General features: G+C 48.0%; 6 protein-coding genes across 6 annotated transcripts; 3 read left to right on the forward strand and 3 right to left on the reverse strand.

The window, feature by feature from the left end:
• Window positions 1-144: 144 nt before the first annotated feature.
• On the forward strand, window positions 145-2,428 carry N7481_012336 (Zn(II)2Cys6 transcription factor domain-containing protein; the record flags this gene model as incomplete). Its single annotated transcript, XM_057271555.1, has 2 exons — window positions 145-689; window positions 763-2,428. The coding sequence occupies 2 exons, from the start codon at window positions 145-147 to the stop codon at window positions 2,426-2,428; spliced, it is 2,211 nt and encodes a 736-aa protein (XP_057115743.1).
• Window positions 2,429-2,635: 207 nt separating this feature from the next.
• Window positions 2,636-4,522, reverse strand: N7481_012337 (putative MFS transporter; the record flags this gene model as incomplete). Its single annotated transcript, XM_057271556.1, has 6 exons — window positions 2,636-2,875; window positions 2,940-3,644; window positions 3,695-3,850; window positions 3,901-4,263; window positions 4,320-4,408; window positions 4,465-4,522. The coding sequence occupies 6 exons, from the start codon at window positions 4,520-4,522 to the stop codon at window positions 2,636-2,638; spliced, it is 1,611 nt and encodes a 536-aa protein (XP_057115744.1).
• A 525-nt stretch (window positions 4,523-5,047) lies between these two features.
• Window positions 5,048-6,431, forward strand: N7481_012338 (NAD(P)/FAD-dependent oxidoreductase; the record flags this gene model as incomplete). Its single annotated transcript, XM_057271557.1, has 2 exons — window positions 5,048-5,240; window positions 5,305-6,431. The coding sequence occupies 2 exons, from the start codon at window positions 5,048-5,050 to the stop codon at window positions 6,429-6,431; spliced, it is 1,320 nt and encodes a 439-aa protein (XP_057115745.1).
• Window positions 6,432-6,552: 121 nt separating this feature from the next.
• On the reverse strand, window positions 6,553-8,023 carry N7481_012339 (acetamidase/formamidase family protein; the record flags this gene model as incomplete). Its single annotated transcript, XM_057271558.1, has 5 exons — window positions 6,553-7,131; window positions 7,184-7,364; window positions 7,512-7,800; window positions 7,871-7,889; window positions 7,949-8,023. 5 exons carry the CDS (start codon window positions 8,021-8,023, stop codon window positions 6,553-6,555), a joined length of 1,143 nt encoding a protein of 380 aa, XP_057115746.1.
• Window positions 8,024-10,746: 2,723 nt separating this feature from the next.
• Window positions 10,747-11,685, forward strand: N7481_012340 (uncharacterized protein; the record flags this gene model as incomplete). Its single annotated transcript, XM_057271559.1, has 2 exons — window positions 10,747-11,054; window positions 11,127-11,685. The coding sequence occupies 2 exons, from the start codon at window positions 10,747-10,749 to the stop codon at window positions 11,683-11,685; spliced, it is 867 nt and encodes a 288-aa protein (XP_057115747.1).
• Window positions 11,686-12,904: 1,219 nt separating this feature from the next.
• usgS (transmembrane protein UsgS) lies at window positions 12,905-14,228 on the reverse strand (the record flags this gene model as incomplete). The annotated part of the gene is made up of 5 exons (XM_057271560.1): window positions 12,905-13,261; window positions 13,321-13,714; window positions 13,768-13,940; window positions 13,999-14,105; window positions 14,171-14,228. The coding sequence occupies 5 exons, from the start codon at window positions 14,226-14,228 to the stop codon at window positions 12,905-12,907; spliced, it is 1,089 nt and encodes a 362-aa protein (XP_057115748.1).
• Between the last annotated feature and the right edge of the window lie 359 nt (window positions 14,229-14,587).

The following is a 14,587-nucleotide window of genomic DNA, read 5'->3' on the forward strand; positions in this document are numbered from 1 at the left end:
CTGAACCGCAGCAAAACTCCGCCACAACGAGCCACTTCCGAGATTACCATACAACCATTCAATTCGATATCTACCGTAGACCCTCTCCTGTCCTTGTTTCGACCCATCGCTAAATCTATCTCTATCCCATAACCACAATATAATATGTCCGAACGAGTCCGACGAGGGAAATATGCCCGGTTGATATGTCGGGGCTGTCGATCCCGGAAGATCAAATGTGTGCTGCCTAGTGTACACGACCTGGGGCCCTTGAATACCCCCCAGCCAATAGAGAAGTGCTGCGACCGGTGTCGAAACCTCAACTTGGAATGTGTAGTGGATTATACATTGCTCGGACGGCCTCAATCCAAACGCAGTCGGCTCCAAAGCTCGGAAGATAGAAGTCCAAACACCCACTCGGATTCTGTGCCCGAGGAAGGTATTCCAGTCATTTCGAGTTTGGATATCCAAGACTTTCTCTTCGCCGATGAGGGAGATGGCATTCTATCTCAAGACCACCAACCTGATCTCGCTCGCTCGACGCGAAAAGAAGAGATATTTCAATCCATGATTCAGGCGAATTATTTCTTCATCTCGGTCCTGGCCAAAGACCGCGCGTTCGGCGCTGACATTCCCCATGCGACCTCAAACTGGAACACACCTCTGCCGGATCTGATCAGTCATGAACTGGCAGCATCCTTCGATGAATGGTAAAGCTTGATTTCTCTATGAAAAAAACTATATGAACGACTACGTGGCGGCGATGCTGACAATGACTATCAGCTTGGTTTGGCATCGGCTCTTTCTCCCAAAACTGCCCACTCTCGTCAATCTCCGGACTCGTTTAATTTCGGATGAATCTGCCACCTCCACCAATTGCGCGACAAGGCTGCTGTTTGCACTGCTTTGTGTGGCTGGCTTCGAACTCCATCGAAATATCTCTCGCGAAGACTGGCGATTAAAACAGAAATTGCAACTAGCCGTATCCTTCTATGGCCAAGAGTTCATGTTCTCTCCGCCCACTCACCATGATTCGGTCGTCGTCTCTCTTTTCCTATCCGACTATAAGCCAACAGCTTTGGCTACCATGCAAGGAATCGCACACAAGACAATAAAGTCAGAGATATACATTAACATCGCATATGGCGTCTTTCACCGACTGGAAGCAGTAAACGGAGAGGGAAACCAAGACCTCAGCAGACTAAATGCCGCAGACTATGAAACATTTGAAAAGTGCCTCTTTGACTCCATTCAAGGAATTCAGATGGTTTCAAATCATGCAACAGTAGACGGTCTGATAAAGAAACCACTTCAAAGTCTACGCCATTTGACCGTTTACATGAAAACCCGCGTTGACGTGTACCAAAATGCGCTGAAAGTCCGCCAGTGCACGCCACGGGCGATCTATCACATTCAATGGGCGACATCAACCTACATCCTATTCCAAATGCTGGCAGAAGCCAAACAGAGCCTGCATGATCCGGGCCGCTTCATCGAGCTTACAGAAGAGACTGAAAAAAGATGCTTGGAACAGATCAACTACACGAAATCTCTACTTGCTGTCGTGCAGTACGGCGATAACGAGGAAATAGCGGCCGTGCGCTCCTTACTAGAGCTTCGCTTTCACACAGTGCAGAACTGGATAATCGCATTGGGATTTCTTTACACGTCAAGTCTAGGGACAAGATCGCAAGAAGGAGGAGGAGCCAATCGGAGGAATTCGGACATATGTCGCGACGAAACCATTCAAATCACCTCACAGATCACGAATATCTTGAAAAGGCCAGAGGAGCGGTCGAATGACTACTTTAAAGAGTATCTGGAACGTTACGGCTCGGCCTATCCCGACGAATTATCCTCGATTCTAGAGAAGTTCGTCGGATGTTCAAAGCTGAAGCTGCACGGCATTGATTTCCACCCGCCGCCGAGGTATATCTGCCTGGAAAACGTAATATTTTGCAAAAACATCCTCGAAAATAATATCGTCCAGATCAAATGCTCTGGTCACCTGCAGTCAGGGTTTTGCACCCAACTTGGTCTTTTCCAGAAATGCGCCGAGGCCCTCGCCAACATGGCCTCGTCGTCGATTCTTACCGTTGACGCTGCCTTCGCCGGTGGGTGCATTTATGCAATGAGTAGCAAGATCGTCTTCGGACTCCTGGGACTGATGAAAAGTTTGCAAAACGACTTTAAGTCTTCGGCGGGCAAGGGAAATATTGAACTGGTAGATGCCATTATTGCATCAGCGGAGTATGATGGGTTACCTAGTGTTGATCTTGATCAGTTCCAGTTCCCGGAGAAGATGGACTCGGAAGTTTGGCCTTCTGCTGAACCTTTCGGTCAGGTGGAGGCTTTTTCAGATTCGTTTGATTGGACTTCCTTGCTCAATCTTGATGGTTCTGAATTTGAAGTGGAAAATGCAGCTTGGTTGGGTGGTAATCTTGCGTAGCTGGGAGATGTTGAAAATATATAATGATAGTGTATCACGATCTGCCTACTAGTATTGATGATGCACACCGGGAATGATAGTAATGGTAGACTTGAATGAAATACTAGTATCACCGTATTTCTTCCCAACTTGAATCCAATACCGAGCTATCATATCTGTTACTCGAATGACTACTAGTATCTCCTACTAGTAATTATAAACTCACTACTAGCCGCGGCCTGTTTCTGCAAGAAATTGTTCGTATCGCGTCCTGCAATTCCGACGCCACGACTTGCCCCAGATAATCATAGGAATGCCAAGCAAAATCGAGAGAACCACAAGTATCCCGAAGCAAGTAAAAGTCCAGCCATAATTAGTGGCATTGATAAATGGCTGCACGGAGTACGAGATAGCGAAATTGATCAGAGATGAGCAAATGGCGAGTACCACAACAAGCTCGCCAGATATCTGTATAAGAATTAGACAACACCACACGAATGGAAGAAATTGTGATAGGAACTCAAAGACATACCCCATCAAAACACTCCATCGCATACGCCGTTGCAAGACTGGTGATCGACACTTGCTGGGCGATCAAGCAGCAAAGCGCGACTGCAATAGCCATCCAATGTGAGCCATTTGTCGCAGCCCACCCGTAAAGAAAATATCCAATAGCGCCGAAAATGAAAGGAAATATGTATGTCCAGAGGCGCATCTCGGGCTCCTTGTAACCTTTGTTTCTCCGCGCGAGGACAAGCACTACCCAGTCGGATAAAGAGCCGACACCCATGCCGAGGAAGTTCCCAACAAGAGCGGCGAGAAATATCAAACCGGTAGAACCAGCGCTCCAGTTATAAGGCGACTCAGTCATGATTTCCGATATAGTGTTGAAAGAAACAATCCCTGCTGTACAGCCAAATGCGAACTGGATTCCGGCGAGGACAATGTTTGGAAAGGCAAAGAGATAGAATGGCCGGCGGAAATATTGAAACCAGGTTGTTTTGTCGTCGGCAAAATGATGAACCAGGGCGATCTTCTGGAGATAGGTTCTCGGGAGGATTTCTTCACCCTCACCCTCACCATCGCCGGCCGGATCTGAGACAGATGGCTCGAGCTCTTTCTCTTTCTCCGCATCCTCATTCCTTCTGGTTGGGTCTGCGTCAGAGAAGCTATTAAATCGATACCGCGGAAACATTGTATCATCGAAGGTAAAAATGAATAATAAAATCAATACGCCCTTTGCATAATTAGTTGAAGAACAGGCAATCAAAAATAGATAATACTCACACATGCGATGGCAACAATAGGCGAGCTCCAACGCCAACCAATTCCGTCAGAGATGTATCCGCCTAGAATAAGACCAAGAATCGAGCCGAGTTGCTGGAAGAAAATGTATATCGCAACCATGCGACCCCGCTCATGCGTGAAAAAGATGTCAAAGATCTTGAAGAAGATTAGCGTCTCATTTTCATTATTAAACCCGAGGAGCTCACAGTCAGTTGGATTAAAGCCTGGTAAGCTGCAGTTCCAACACCTTGAATAGCCAGCATAATGTAGTACTGCGCAGTCCCAGTATAATACTTACCCCAGACACTGCCACCGACAAGAAGTAGTAAACTCAAAATGTATACGATCTTCCGGCCAACTTTCATTGCAGTGGGTATCCAGATTATGTTGAAGAACCCAAGAAGAAGATAATTCAAGGCTGAGCCGCCGTTCATGTTGGTCAAGCTGACGCCGGTATCTTCTGAGATCAAAGTCCAGCTGGCTCCCCAGTTGTTCTCACCGAATGAGAAAACACACGCATACATTGATATGAGAAACAATGACCAGAGTTTCTTGAAACGTGGCCAATTCTGAGAATTTGTTGTTAGGTAATTTGATCTATAGGAGATTTCAGTGCTGGTCTCACCAAAGGATCGGCCTGGGATCTGGATGGTTGCGGTATGAGAAGAATGTCTTGTCCTCCTGCATGAGCGGCATTTTGTAAGGCATTTGATGCTTGAAAGAGCTGTTAACATAATTATCTCAATAGGAAGGGGATTTTCGTAGCGTACTGTCTACCAGGTACACGGTGCCAGGGACATCAGTGTGCTGATCATCGAATGGAGCCATAGTGATTTCCAGGGCTGAAACCTTGGAAATTATTGCAAACCCCCACCCCACGGCGGGTGCTGATTTTATATCTCTTTGATACGACTCGGAGTTCACTCAGAAGCTGGTTATCGAGGGTTTCACTGGTAGTATGTAACGGTCAGTGTACCCATGAGCCAATCACAATCGGCTGGCTTGCGACCATCATCCTGCATTTGGGATAGTGAGAACAAATTGTGAGGGGTAGAAAAAACATGAAGCTCCAAGCGAGGCAATCAAAGATTTTCCAATGTCAGAAATGGCCGGCGCTGAGATTTCCCGACCGTGAATGTGATACCAATAGCAGCGATCACCACAGGCGGTGCGGAGTAGCTTCCCCAGGTTTGAGGGGTAGGAAGGTCCACGCGGCAAGCCTCTGACGCCCGTTGATAAGCTTGCATATTAGCGCCTATTGATGTGAAGCGACAAAGGAAATCTTTTATTTTCATTCAAGCGATGGCCCTCTCGGTAAATCCCCCAAGAAATTCAACCAGCAGTGCTATCAAAATGACCACCTCATCGCTGAACGAATCGTCCTCCATCTTAATCGTCGGCGCAGGAACATGGGGCTGCTCAACTGCCCTTCATTTGGTCCGACGAGGATACAAAAATGTCACCGTATTGGATCCTTATCCTGTGCCATCGTCCATCGCTGCTGGGAATGATGTGAATAAAATCATGGAGCATAAGGAACTCAAAGGTACGAATGACCAGAACAAGACCCGATCGGGCCAGTACAAAATGCACCCACTAACAACATTCAGGGCCCGATACAGATTCCAGGGGTATCGCATTTGCTACTTGCACACGAGCTGCTCTGGATGGTTGGACAAATGACCCTGTCTTCAAGCCATACTTCCACGAGACCGGGTTTATTGTTTCTGGGAGCACGCCTCAGATTATCCAGCATATCAAACAAGAGGATATCGAGACATCCAAGGGTGACTTCATTGCACTTGAAACAGCAGAAGATTTTCGCAAGACGATGCCATCAGGTGTATTGACCGGTGACTTTCCCGGGTGGAAGGGCTGGTTCAGCCAGAAAGGAGCAGGGTGGATTCATGCTCGAAAGGCCATGGTCTCCGCATATACAGAGGCGGAACGCATTGGTGCAAGATTTATCACAGGCACTCCCCATGGGGATGTGGTAGCTCTAGTATACGAGGCGGGAGATGTCATCGGAGCCCGAACTGCAGATGATGTTGTCCACCGTGCAGACCATACAATTCTTGCGGCGGGTGCTGGTAGCGATCGTCTGCTGGACTTCAAGAAACAGCTGCGGCCTACTGCCTGGACTTTAAGTCATATACAAATGACAGCAGAGGAGTCGCAGCTATATAGAAACCTTCCCGTTCTGTTCAATGTCGCCAAGGGCTTTTTCATGGAACCCGATGAAGATGAACACCAGTTAAAAATCTGCGACGAGCACCCGGGATACTGCAACTTCATTCAGGATCCTAACAATGCCGGCGAGATGAAGAGTATCCCGTTTGCGAAGGAGCAGATTCCGCTCGAGGCTGAGGCTCGTGCTAGGGAATTTCTACGTGATACTATGCCGCACCTTGCTGAAAGACCATTTGTATTTGCTCGTATCTGCTGGGACGCTGATACCCCGGATCGAGCATTTTTGATCGATCGACATCCTGATCACTCATCTCTCATTGTTGCCGTAGGTGGATCTGGGAATGGAGCGATGCAAATGCCCACCATTGGAGGCTTTATTGTAGACGCTTTGGAGGGGAAGCTACAGAGGGAGCTGAAGGACGTTGTGCGCTGGAGACCCGATTTGGCAGTGAATCGAGACTGGAAGTCTACGCAAAACAGGTTCGGCGGACCGAATAGATTGATGGATTTTCAAGATGTGAAGGATGATGAGTGGACTCAAATTTAGGAACTGGACTACCAGGAGTCTATTCACGTAACTAGTATAGCTATTCACGTAACTAGCATAGACAGGAACTGAATGATTCATTTGCAGAGAATGTTGAAATACTATGATAGCCCTTTATCAGCTAATCAGCCGTCATGGCACATGCGCCCATCTCTCTTTTCACAACCTCGGCTTCGGGCCGAATATCAAAGTCAAAAATATCCATTGGCACCGCAAGAGTAGTACAAGCGTTTGGTATGTCCACGATTCCAGCGATATGTCCCTGGACCGGGGCACAGCTCAGAAGCAAATAGATCTGGTAATCGCTATATCCGTAGCGGCGAAGATACTCGATCACCCGTAGACAAGTCTGTCTGTACGCGACTGTAGCATCGAGATAATGCTGCTTTCCATTCTCGTCGACCGAGAATCCTTCGAAAGTGAGATAGCGCCCAGGACCAAACTGCGGCTCGACGGGTCCAGCGTTGAAGATTGGCGATTTCATGTCTAGCTTCGCCATGCCGTTCTTGATCACGGTGAACTTGAGTGTGATCTCGCCGGCCATTTCGATGGCACCACAGAAGGATATTTCGCCGTCTCCTTGCGAGAAGTGCAAATCTCCGACGGAAAACTTCGCGCCAGGGACGTGGACGGGTAAGTACACTTTTGAGCCACGGGAAAGGTTCTTGATATCGCAGTTGCCGCCATGCTCGGGACGTCCCTGAAATTCGATCAGTATCCGTTCGTATATAGTGCGAAACGATTCCACTTACTGGAATGGTTCGAGCTCCTTCTCTCGCGACCTTCGCCTTAATTTCATCCGCAGCGCTACCCGCATGAGCGTTCAGTGGGTTGGGAGGCTGCGCAACAATTCGATCTTCGACCGTATTCGTTGCGATCAGCTCGCCTTCACGACGGTTCCACTCCGCAAGGACTTCGGCGAGGGGGCACACCCTAAGATGCCGGGGTGTATCAATCCCGCGAAACGGACATGCGGAATGTGCCGGGAGGAACAGAAGATGCCCTCAAAGTCCCATATGGCCTTTGCGCTACCAGCTGGTCAGTAATTTCCGTTCGGTAAATGATATCATGGGTTCTCACGCTTTGGGGTATAGCTGATCCAGGAAGCCTCCTCCATTCTTATGATGAAACACTCCTGTGAATCCCCATGGCTGGTCCTGGAATGGTTGCACATCCTGGATTTCGACCAACAGCACATCGCCTGGCTCGGCTGTTTCAATGTCGAAGGGGCCGGAGAGGTAGTGAATCTGTGTAAGATCTACATTCTTTACGTCCTCGGCCGAATCATTATTTCCGATTTGCCCACCCGTCCAGTCGAGACACTCAATCTTTACAACCTCGTTGTTCGCGATCTTTCCACAAGAAGGAACTGGCACATAGGTTAGCATCACGGTATGGATAGTTTCTTTCTCAAAGGCTCATCGTGAGTCGTGACATACCGTCTGGGTGCCAACGGTTCTGTCATGCATGTGCCTGTCAGTCATTGCCGGCTTTTGATCATTCGCATCAATTCTTACATGTAGACCCGGCTGATCTCTTGCCGGCTTTTCAAGATCAACCTTTAAAGCAGTGCGGATGCCCTTGATACCCATGTTCAAAGATGCGACGTTGTTTGGGAAATGTGGTGTAGGTGTAGACTAATAATGGCCGCGGCTCCTAGGATGAGACAGCAGCGAGCGAAAGGAGTTCGAAAGAGATTCGAAAGTAACAGCAAGATACTGTGAGAAGATAACAGAGGATAGGAATTGGGTGCGGAGGAGACACAGATAAGAGCCAGCTTCTCCGCAGAGGGGTAACATCAGGTAGACAGGGATGGGGCGTCCCCCCGCTCGAATAGGTTTATCTCCACGGTCAATGCTCTCCGCCTCTTTCGTATTAGGTACAACACAAAGAGAAATTCTTATTTGCTGAGAATTCCTGTTTATCGCAACCAGGGAGCTAGGCGATCCCCGGGCGTGTAGACACATTGTGAACACTCCCATATGGGTGCGCGAAAATGCGTCACTCCTAGTAGTTGTAACTACATGGCAGCAACAGTAGCGGATTTCTCAACAGTAATCTTCCCATAGAATTCCCTCAGACCCCGTTCTACTCATCTTACATGCAATCACTTTTATTCAATTTTTTAAGGATTTTTATTGTTGAAAAAAGTGTTTTAAAAGACTCAAAAACAGTAGTTTTAGAAGTTCTGGCTTTTGATTGGTCCTTACAGGTAGATACTAACTGAAATAGTATGATTGGTGGATGGTGGTGACAATAGTGTAGGCCCCGCTATATATCCCGATCACGTGATAAAATGGGTTCCAAGGTAACCGCGCCCATCCCCCGCAGTTGAGGGCAGATCTATTGTTCTTAATTCCATGTTCACTCAGGAATACCGAAAGCGGACTGTCAATGTGAACACAGATCTACAATTCAATTATAGACATGAACGTGTAGTTCTGTCGCTATTATGTTCCGAATATCCGGTCTGCTTTATGCCAGTTTCCCGAAAGCGATATTGAAAAGAGCTCGGGAGTAGATATGGCCAATGGGTACGCCATGGGTACAGACCCCTGTACGGTCCTTTATCTAAAAGACCTTCTTGCTATCAGATCTAGAAGATGAAGCAGCACCAAGTTGTGTGGCCCTCTCGCGCTTGAGGGTTTGAGGAGCTGCTACTCTCGTTGCGGTCTTTAAGAGCAGCTTCCCCTCAATCATTGTGCTGTGCGACAGGTTATACCTCGGCCTGTGCCCATGGTCTCGATGATGCGACAACTGTGTGCTGCCCGACGTTAGCTACCCTCACAATTGTAGATCTTTTACCATATTGAATTGACGATCTAGCTAGAGCACGTCCCATGAGCTGCGCGAGCACCGCAAAAATATACAATTCACTCGGTGGGCCTCGGCGTCATGGCATCACAGCGGCGTTGTATAAACTATACTAGTAGTTATGCCAGACTCTGTAGAGAACATGAACGTCCCTCGATAATTAGGCATTAATCCTCTGCCAGTGTCGGGTGCAAAAGAAAGTCCGAGTCTCGGGCGCAGATCTCGTCCAGTGGGGAATTGTCATTCTACTCAACATTGTGGGTACTACGTACTGAGTGCCGGATGATGCGGAACATCTGCGATCTTGGATTTCGCAGGGACCAAAGTACTTGCTCTTCCAGGCGGCCTGTTGCCGCCCGTAGCTTAGTGGTATTATATACCTGAGGTAACATGGGATACACAGGTCACAATCTGCGTTGCAGCAAAGTCTACCGTCTTCCCAAGGTGTACTAGCCTTATTCATAGATCAATAGAATCACAGTATTTGAGTCAGGTTAGCTCAGTTTGGGAAGGCGGTAGATCAGAGCAAACGCAGACTTTAGTTGCGCCACTTCGGTATACAATACAATACACTGGGGGATGAAACGCGGCCGCCATGCAGCCCGGCTATCTTCATTTCCTCAGATGCACGAGACTGACCTGACTTGTATCCACAATTCACTCTTAATTACCTGACATGGCTGTGGAAAGCCGGCTTTTCCAGCTCTGTTTTCAAAGGATTGATTGATTTACAAAAATACTCAAGAAGCTAAGCGCCCAAGTATCTCTACTTGGATTCTGCCAGTTTTACAATAAAGCAACAAGCTACGAGTACTCTCTTGATCCCCCCACTAGCAAGCACCTTTCGCATTATCGTTGCTGCTGGTCTTCGGGGAATGATCGAGACGTGCTCAAGCTACGGAGTGTCACCCCCAGAATTGAATGGACGGGAACCCTCGCGCCATACTCGGAGCTACGGACTCCACGAGAACCAATTGACGATCTTTAGTTCCTACGCGATACCCGCAATGTTACGTCGATGCTATCCACAATTTCCCCTTTTGTGGGCATCTCTAGGTTGTTTCGGCCCCAACCCCCTTGGAGAGGTCCTGGGAGGGGTTCTAATGTACTTTGTATAATTTCGCCCCCATTTTTTGACGGGTTAGCTTCCATTGCCATTACGTGCTGGTTCGAGCATTCGGAATCATTTTGACACTATCGGTCTTCCGTTGATGCTTAGAGTGTCGGCCCAGTAAAGGGCTGTTGAAAGGAATAAACGACTATATAACATTCGCGATAATGCGAACCATCGTTCCTCAAAATATCGCGGTCGAGCGCCAGGATCGTCTCTCAGGTAAATAACTTTGCGCATCCTTAGTACGGCACTACCGATCGATTCATGATCTTTGACCTATCAAAATGAAGAGCTAAGCGCTTCAAGACTGAGGCTGTCCCACATTGCAAGCCCTTGTTTCTCTTCTTCTCGCGAGCCTTTCAATATTTTATAACTTTTACTACCACCATGACAGCTACTACTCCATTGGCCCTTACCACTACCTTCTCACCACCGCCAGAATGTACCACCGACACATGGTACATTGAGTATGTAACAGGCGAATACTACTACACCACTTCGATTTCAAACAGCCTCGAGGGCTGGTATCTCAGCCAGGGGCCGACGGACTGGAGAAGCTGTTTCCCCTCCGGATATGAGGCAAAGACCGATTTTTACTACTCACCAGGCGTGTGTCCATCAGGCTATTCCATAGCCAGCTCGTCGGTTCTTAGTATTGGAGTTAGTTCAGAGACCCGGGCAACCTGCTGTCCATCGTGAGTTCAATACATACAAAGATGGACGTCTTTTTGATGCGTCCTTTTGTTGACGATTCTCGGTATAACTAGGAGCTTCACTGCCCAAACGGATGACGGTATGGTGTGGTACTCGACCAACCGATGCTTTTCGGGTAATACCGATACGGCCCATGCATGGACTTTCACCAAAGGGGGAACGATATCTAGCAAAACAACCGCTGGTGGACTGAATGCCAAGGCGGTTTTTATTCGATGGCAAGAAACCGACTTCCAGACGCCGGCTACCACCACCGCCACCACCACAGACTCGACCGCGACCAGCACGGGATCGAGCCTAGGACCATCGGCTACGGCGACAACCGCGGCCGCGGCCGCTGACCAGAGTAGCGATTCATCGCAAGGAGGGTCTTCAAAGGCATGGATTGCTGGGCCAGTCATCGGAGCTGTGGTTGCGTGTGCTTTGATCGCGCTCGCCACCACATGGTATAATCGGCGACGCTGGCATCAAAAAGGTTCTACGGGATCCTATTATTCGCCACAACGTCCGCATCATATGGCAGAACTTTACCAAGAACCCAAGGTGGTTGAAGCCCCATCCGGGGCCATTCAGCCAGGACCAATCGAACTTCCTGCCGCACACCATCGATGATGGCGTTGCTTTTTTTAATTTGTCGAGGGCCAATTCGGTCCAAGTCTCGAACAGGAGAATGAGCCGGCCTAAGAGCAAGAGCAAGTGGAATACTCCTAGGCGTTTTGCGACTAGTATCCTGTCTGCCTTTAATCACCTCTATCGTGAGGCTTGTTTGGGCATGTAACCTGGATAATAAATAATCGGATTCTGACATACTTTACTAGTTACCAACTTGAAGGGGGTGACATTATCTAATTTGAAATTGTATATACTTTGAAAAATTATAAGAGTCCATTTTAGCTGGTAGCAATCTTTCTCAACTCCCGGGGTTATTATATACTACTAGAGTACTACTAATAGTACTTGCCAGTGGTTGAGTCATCCATACTACTACTCCATTGTATAGTCCCTAGGTAGAGATGTATTCTGAAGGGACAATCGCGCAGTTCCATCCATAGATCTCGTTCATTGCGCAGTAAGTGAGACTAATAGTACGAGTTAACAGCTGAAATTTGAGATCCAAGGAATTCCTGTCCACCGATATTTCCACTACCCACGCCGTCTCGTTGTGGGTGTGCCCAAGTTACTAGTAAACATCATACCACTTTCCAACTTACCTAGTATCCTACCCAGCTATATACTCAGTACCCTGAAATTTTAAGGTCAAGAAATTTTTATAGGCAGGATAGCTTCACTGAGGGCTGGCAGAGCCTTATAGGGAACACAGATAATTTGGGCCGCTGAAACACTGGGTCGATTACGGCTAGTAATGGAGCGTAGAGTTGCCATCTACCCGGCCGCCGTTTATCTTTATTAGAATAAAGTTTAATCTATGGATGCCAAGCATTGTCAAAATGTCCTAGCCTTGTTATCATGTCTCTAAATTTATTGTCAATATGCCTATTTTCTTTATGGGTTCGACCTTTTGCTTCCCTAGCACAATAAACTACTGCTTCCTCTGTGGTTCTCACGTAAGATTTATAAAACTTTGGGGCAGTAATTGGGATCGAAATAGTCGAAAGAAACTGATATCATCCGCTTCGCTCGTCATCCAGTCCTGGCCTTGAGTCCTTTACCCTGCATTTCCAGGACATATGGAAGAGGTACAGCGTAAAGGACTTGGCCGGTCCTGCGATGTCGCACTCGAAGAGCAGAGCTATGAATCATTCATGGCAATGCATGACATCGTAAATGCGACCCAGACGTTTAGACAGCCAATTCAAATGATAATAAGCATCTATGAGAGCTTTTTGCTCGGGGGATTGGGATTAGCACCATCGTTCTCATCACTGGCGACATTGAGGTTATCAATCTTGTCAAGAGACAATTGCAGGAAGTCATGCTTGTTCGCCCAGGTGACCTGACTTTCCGCAAACCCCTCGCTGCTCGCAGGTGGTGGGGGTGGGTCGGTAATCTTAGTCACAAGATACGCAGTAGATGCCTCCGCCACGCCATACATGAGGACACCAATGAACGGAGTTTTCAGAATCACGGTGAAGCCGAAAGCAAAACCGAAGAGCACGCCCTCACGATCTCTGAACCAGCGTTGCTTTTGTTCAGGGGTGAATTTGACACGACGGAAGTAGGGTTGGAGCTGCAGACTGATTAGACGACGGAGCATAAGTCTGTGCAAGCAAGACAAGGAAGACTCACCAGTTCTCGCATCAGGCTGCGGGATGCGAAGTAGGTATGCAGGAATCGTACAAGGTATGCCTTGGGTAAAACTAAGCCGGCGCAGAAAATGACCGTTGCTGGCATAGACCCGACATGCTTGCTGAAGGTGTAATAACTCGCTGCCGGCAGAATATATCTACCGATATAAGGGAGGCAGGAAATTAGGTATACGCCGACGAGAATACCCACCCTCTTGGCGTAGCGGTTGAGAAAGGCCAATAAAGCCTCCGATTTTGGCGCTGAGCTACCAGGGCCGCCTTTGGTTGGGTACATAACCAGATTAGGGTAGTACATAGCGCGCAGCGTGTCGGGGTTCTCGGACTTGTGCTTTTGGATGTATGTACGGTCTACCCAATAGATCGATTGCATGAAACTTCAGGTCTGTTAGTGATAATCAGGTGGGGTCAAATGACAGTGATAGCTTACATTTCGTCGAGAGTCGGGGTCAGGTATCCCATCAGAGTCATCAACAGGAAAGGCACTTGAAGAACAGACTTTGAAATGAATTCCAGGGCGTTTAAGAGCTTATTGTCCCATGTTGCTTGATTAAGGTTAACCAGAAAAGAGACCATGTAGACAGAAAACTTGACGGTTTGGATCTAGACATCTCACATCAGTAATCAAAAGCTGAGATAGAAGAATGAGGCCGCGTCATACCGGGATTTGAACGATGACCTGAATAGCCACACCAACTGCCACGGCAAGGGCAGCCTGGCGGAAGTGTTCATATTTGAAAAGCTCCGGGTTCGTCAAAGCTCGAACAGCTGAAGTACATATTGGTTAGCTTCTAGAATAGCCAACCACTAACAGGTAACATTGAAAAACATACTTCCAACCACCACGAGCTGGAAGCCGCGGATGACGGCATTGGGCTCGAAATTGGACATTGCCGGGATTGCTTTCTTGGGGGTTAAAATAAGACAGTGGCCCAGATACCCTTCAGCAGGATGAAATTTGGGCAAAGCAAGGGGATATCGTATAGATATGTTAACTGGGAGTTAACGTGATTTGTTTCCTTGTTTCAGGCTCCATTGGAATCGGTATCATGTGACCTGAGCTGCACTAGATCACATGACTGATGTGTATACCTGAGGCGCAAATCACATGCCCCCGCAGGCTTGCAGCGAATCCATTGGGAAGCACGCGAACCCGGGGGGGACCACTTGCGATAAGCTGTTGCTGCCGCTGCCTCAGCCGCAGTCTCAACCTCAACTTGCCCCCTGCTGCTGCATACCCGAATCATAGA

This window comes from Penicillium waksmanii, assembly GCF_028829765.1.
Source record: "Penicillium waksmanii strain IBT 27052 chromosome Unknown utg000010l:1.0-3698451.0:1.0-3701458.0, whole genome shotgun sequence".
Lineage (NCBI taxonomy): Eukaryota > Fungi > Ascomycota > Eurotiomycetes > Eurotiales > Aspergillaceae > Penicillium > Penicillium waksmanii.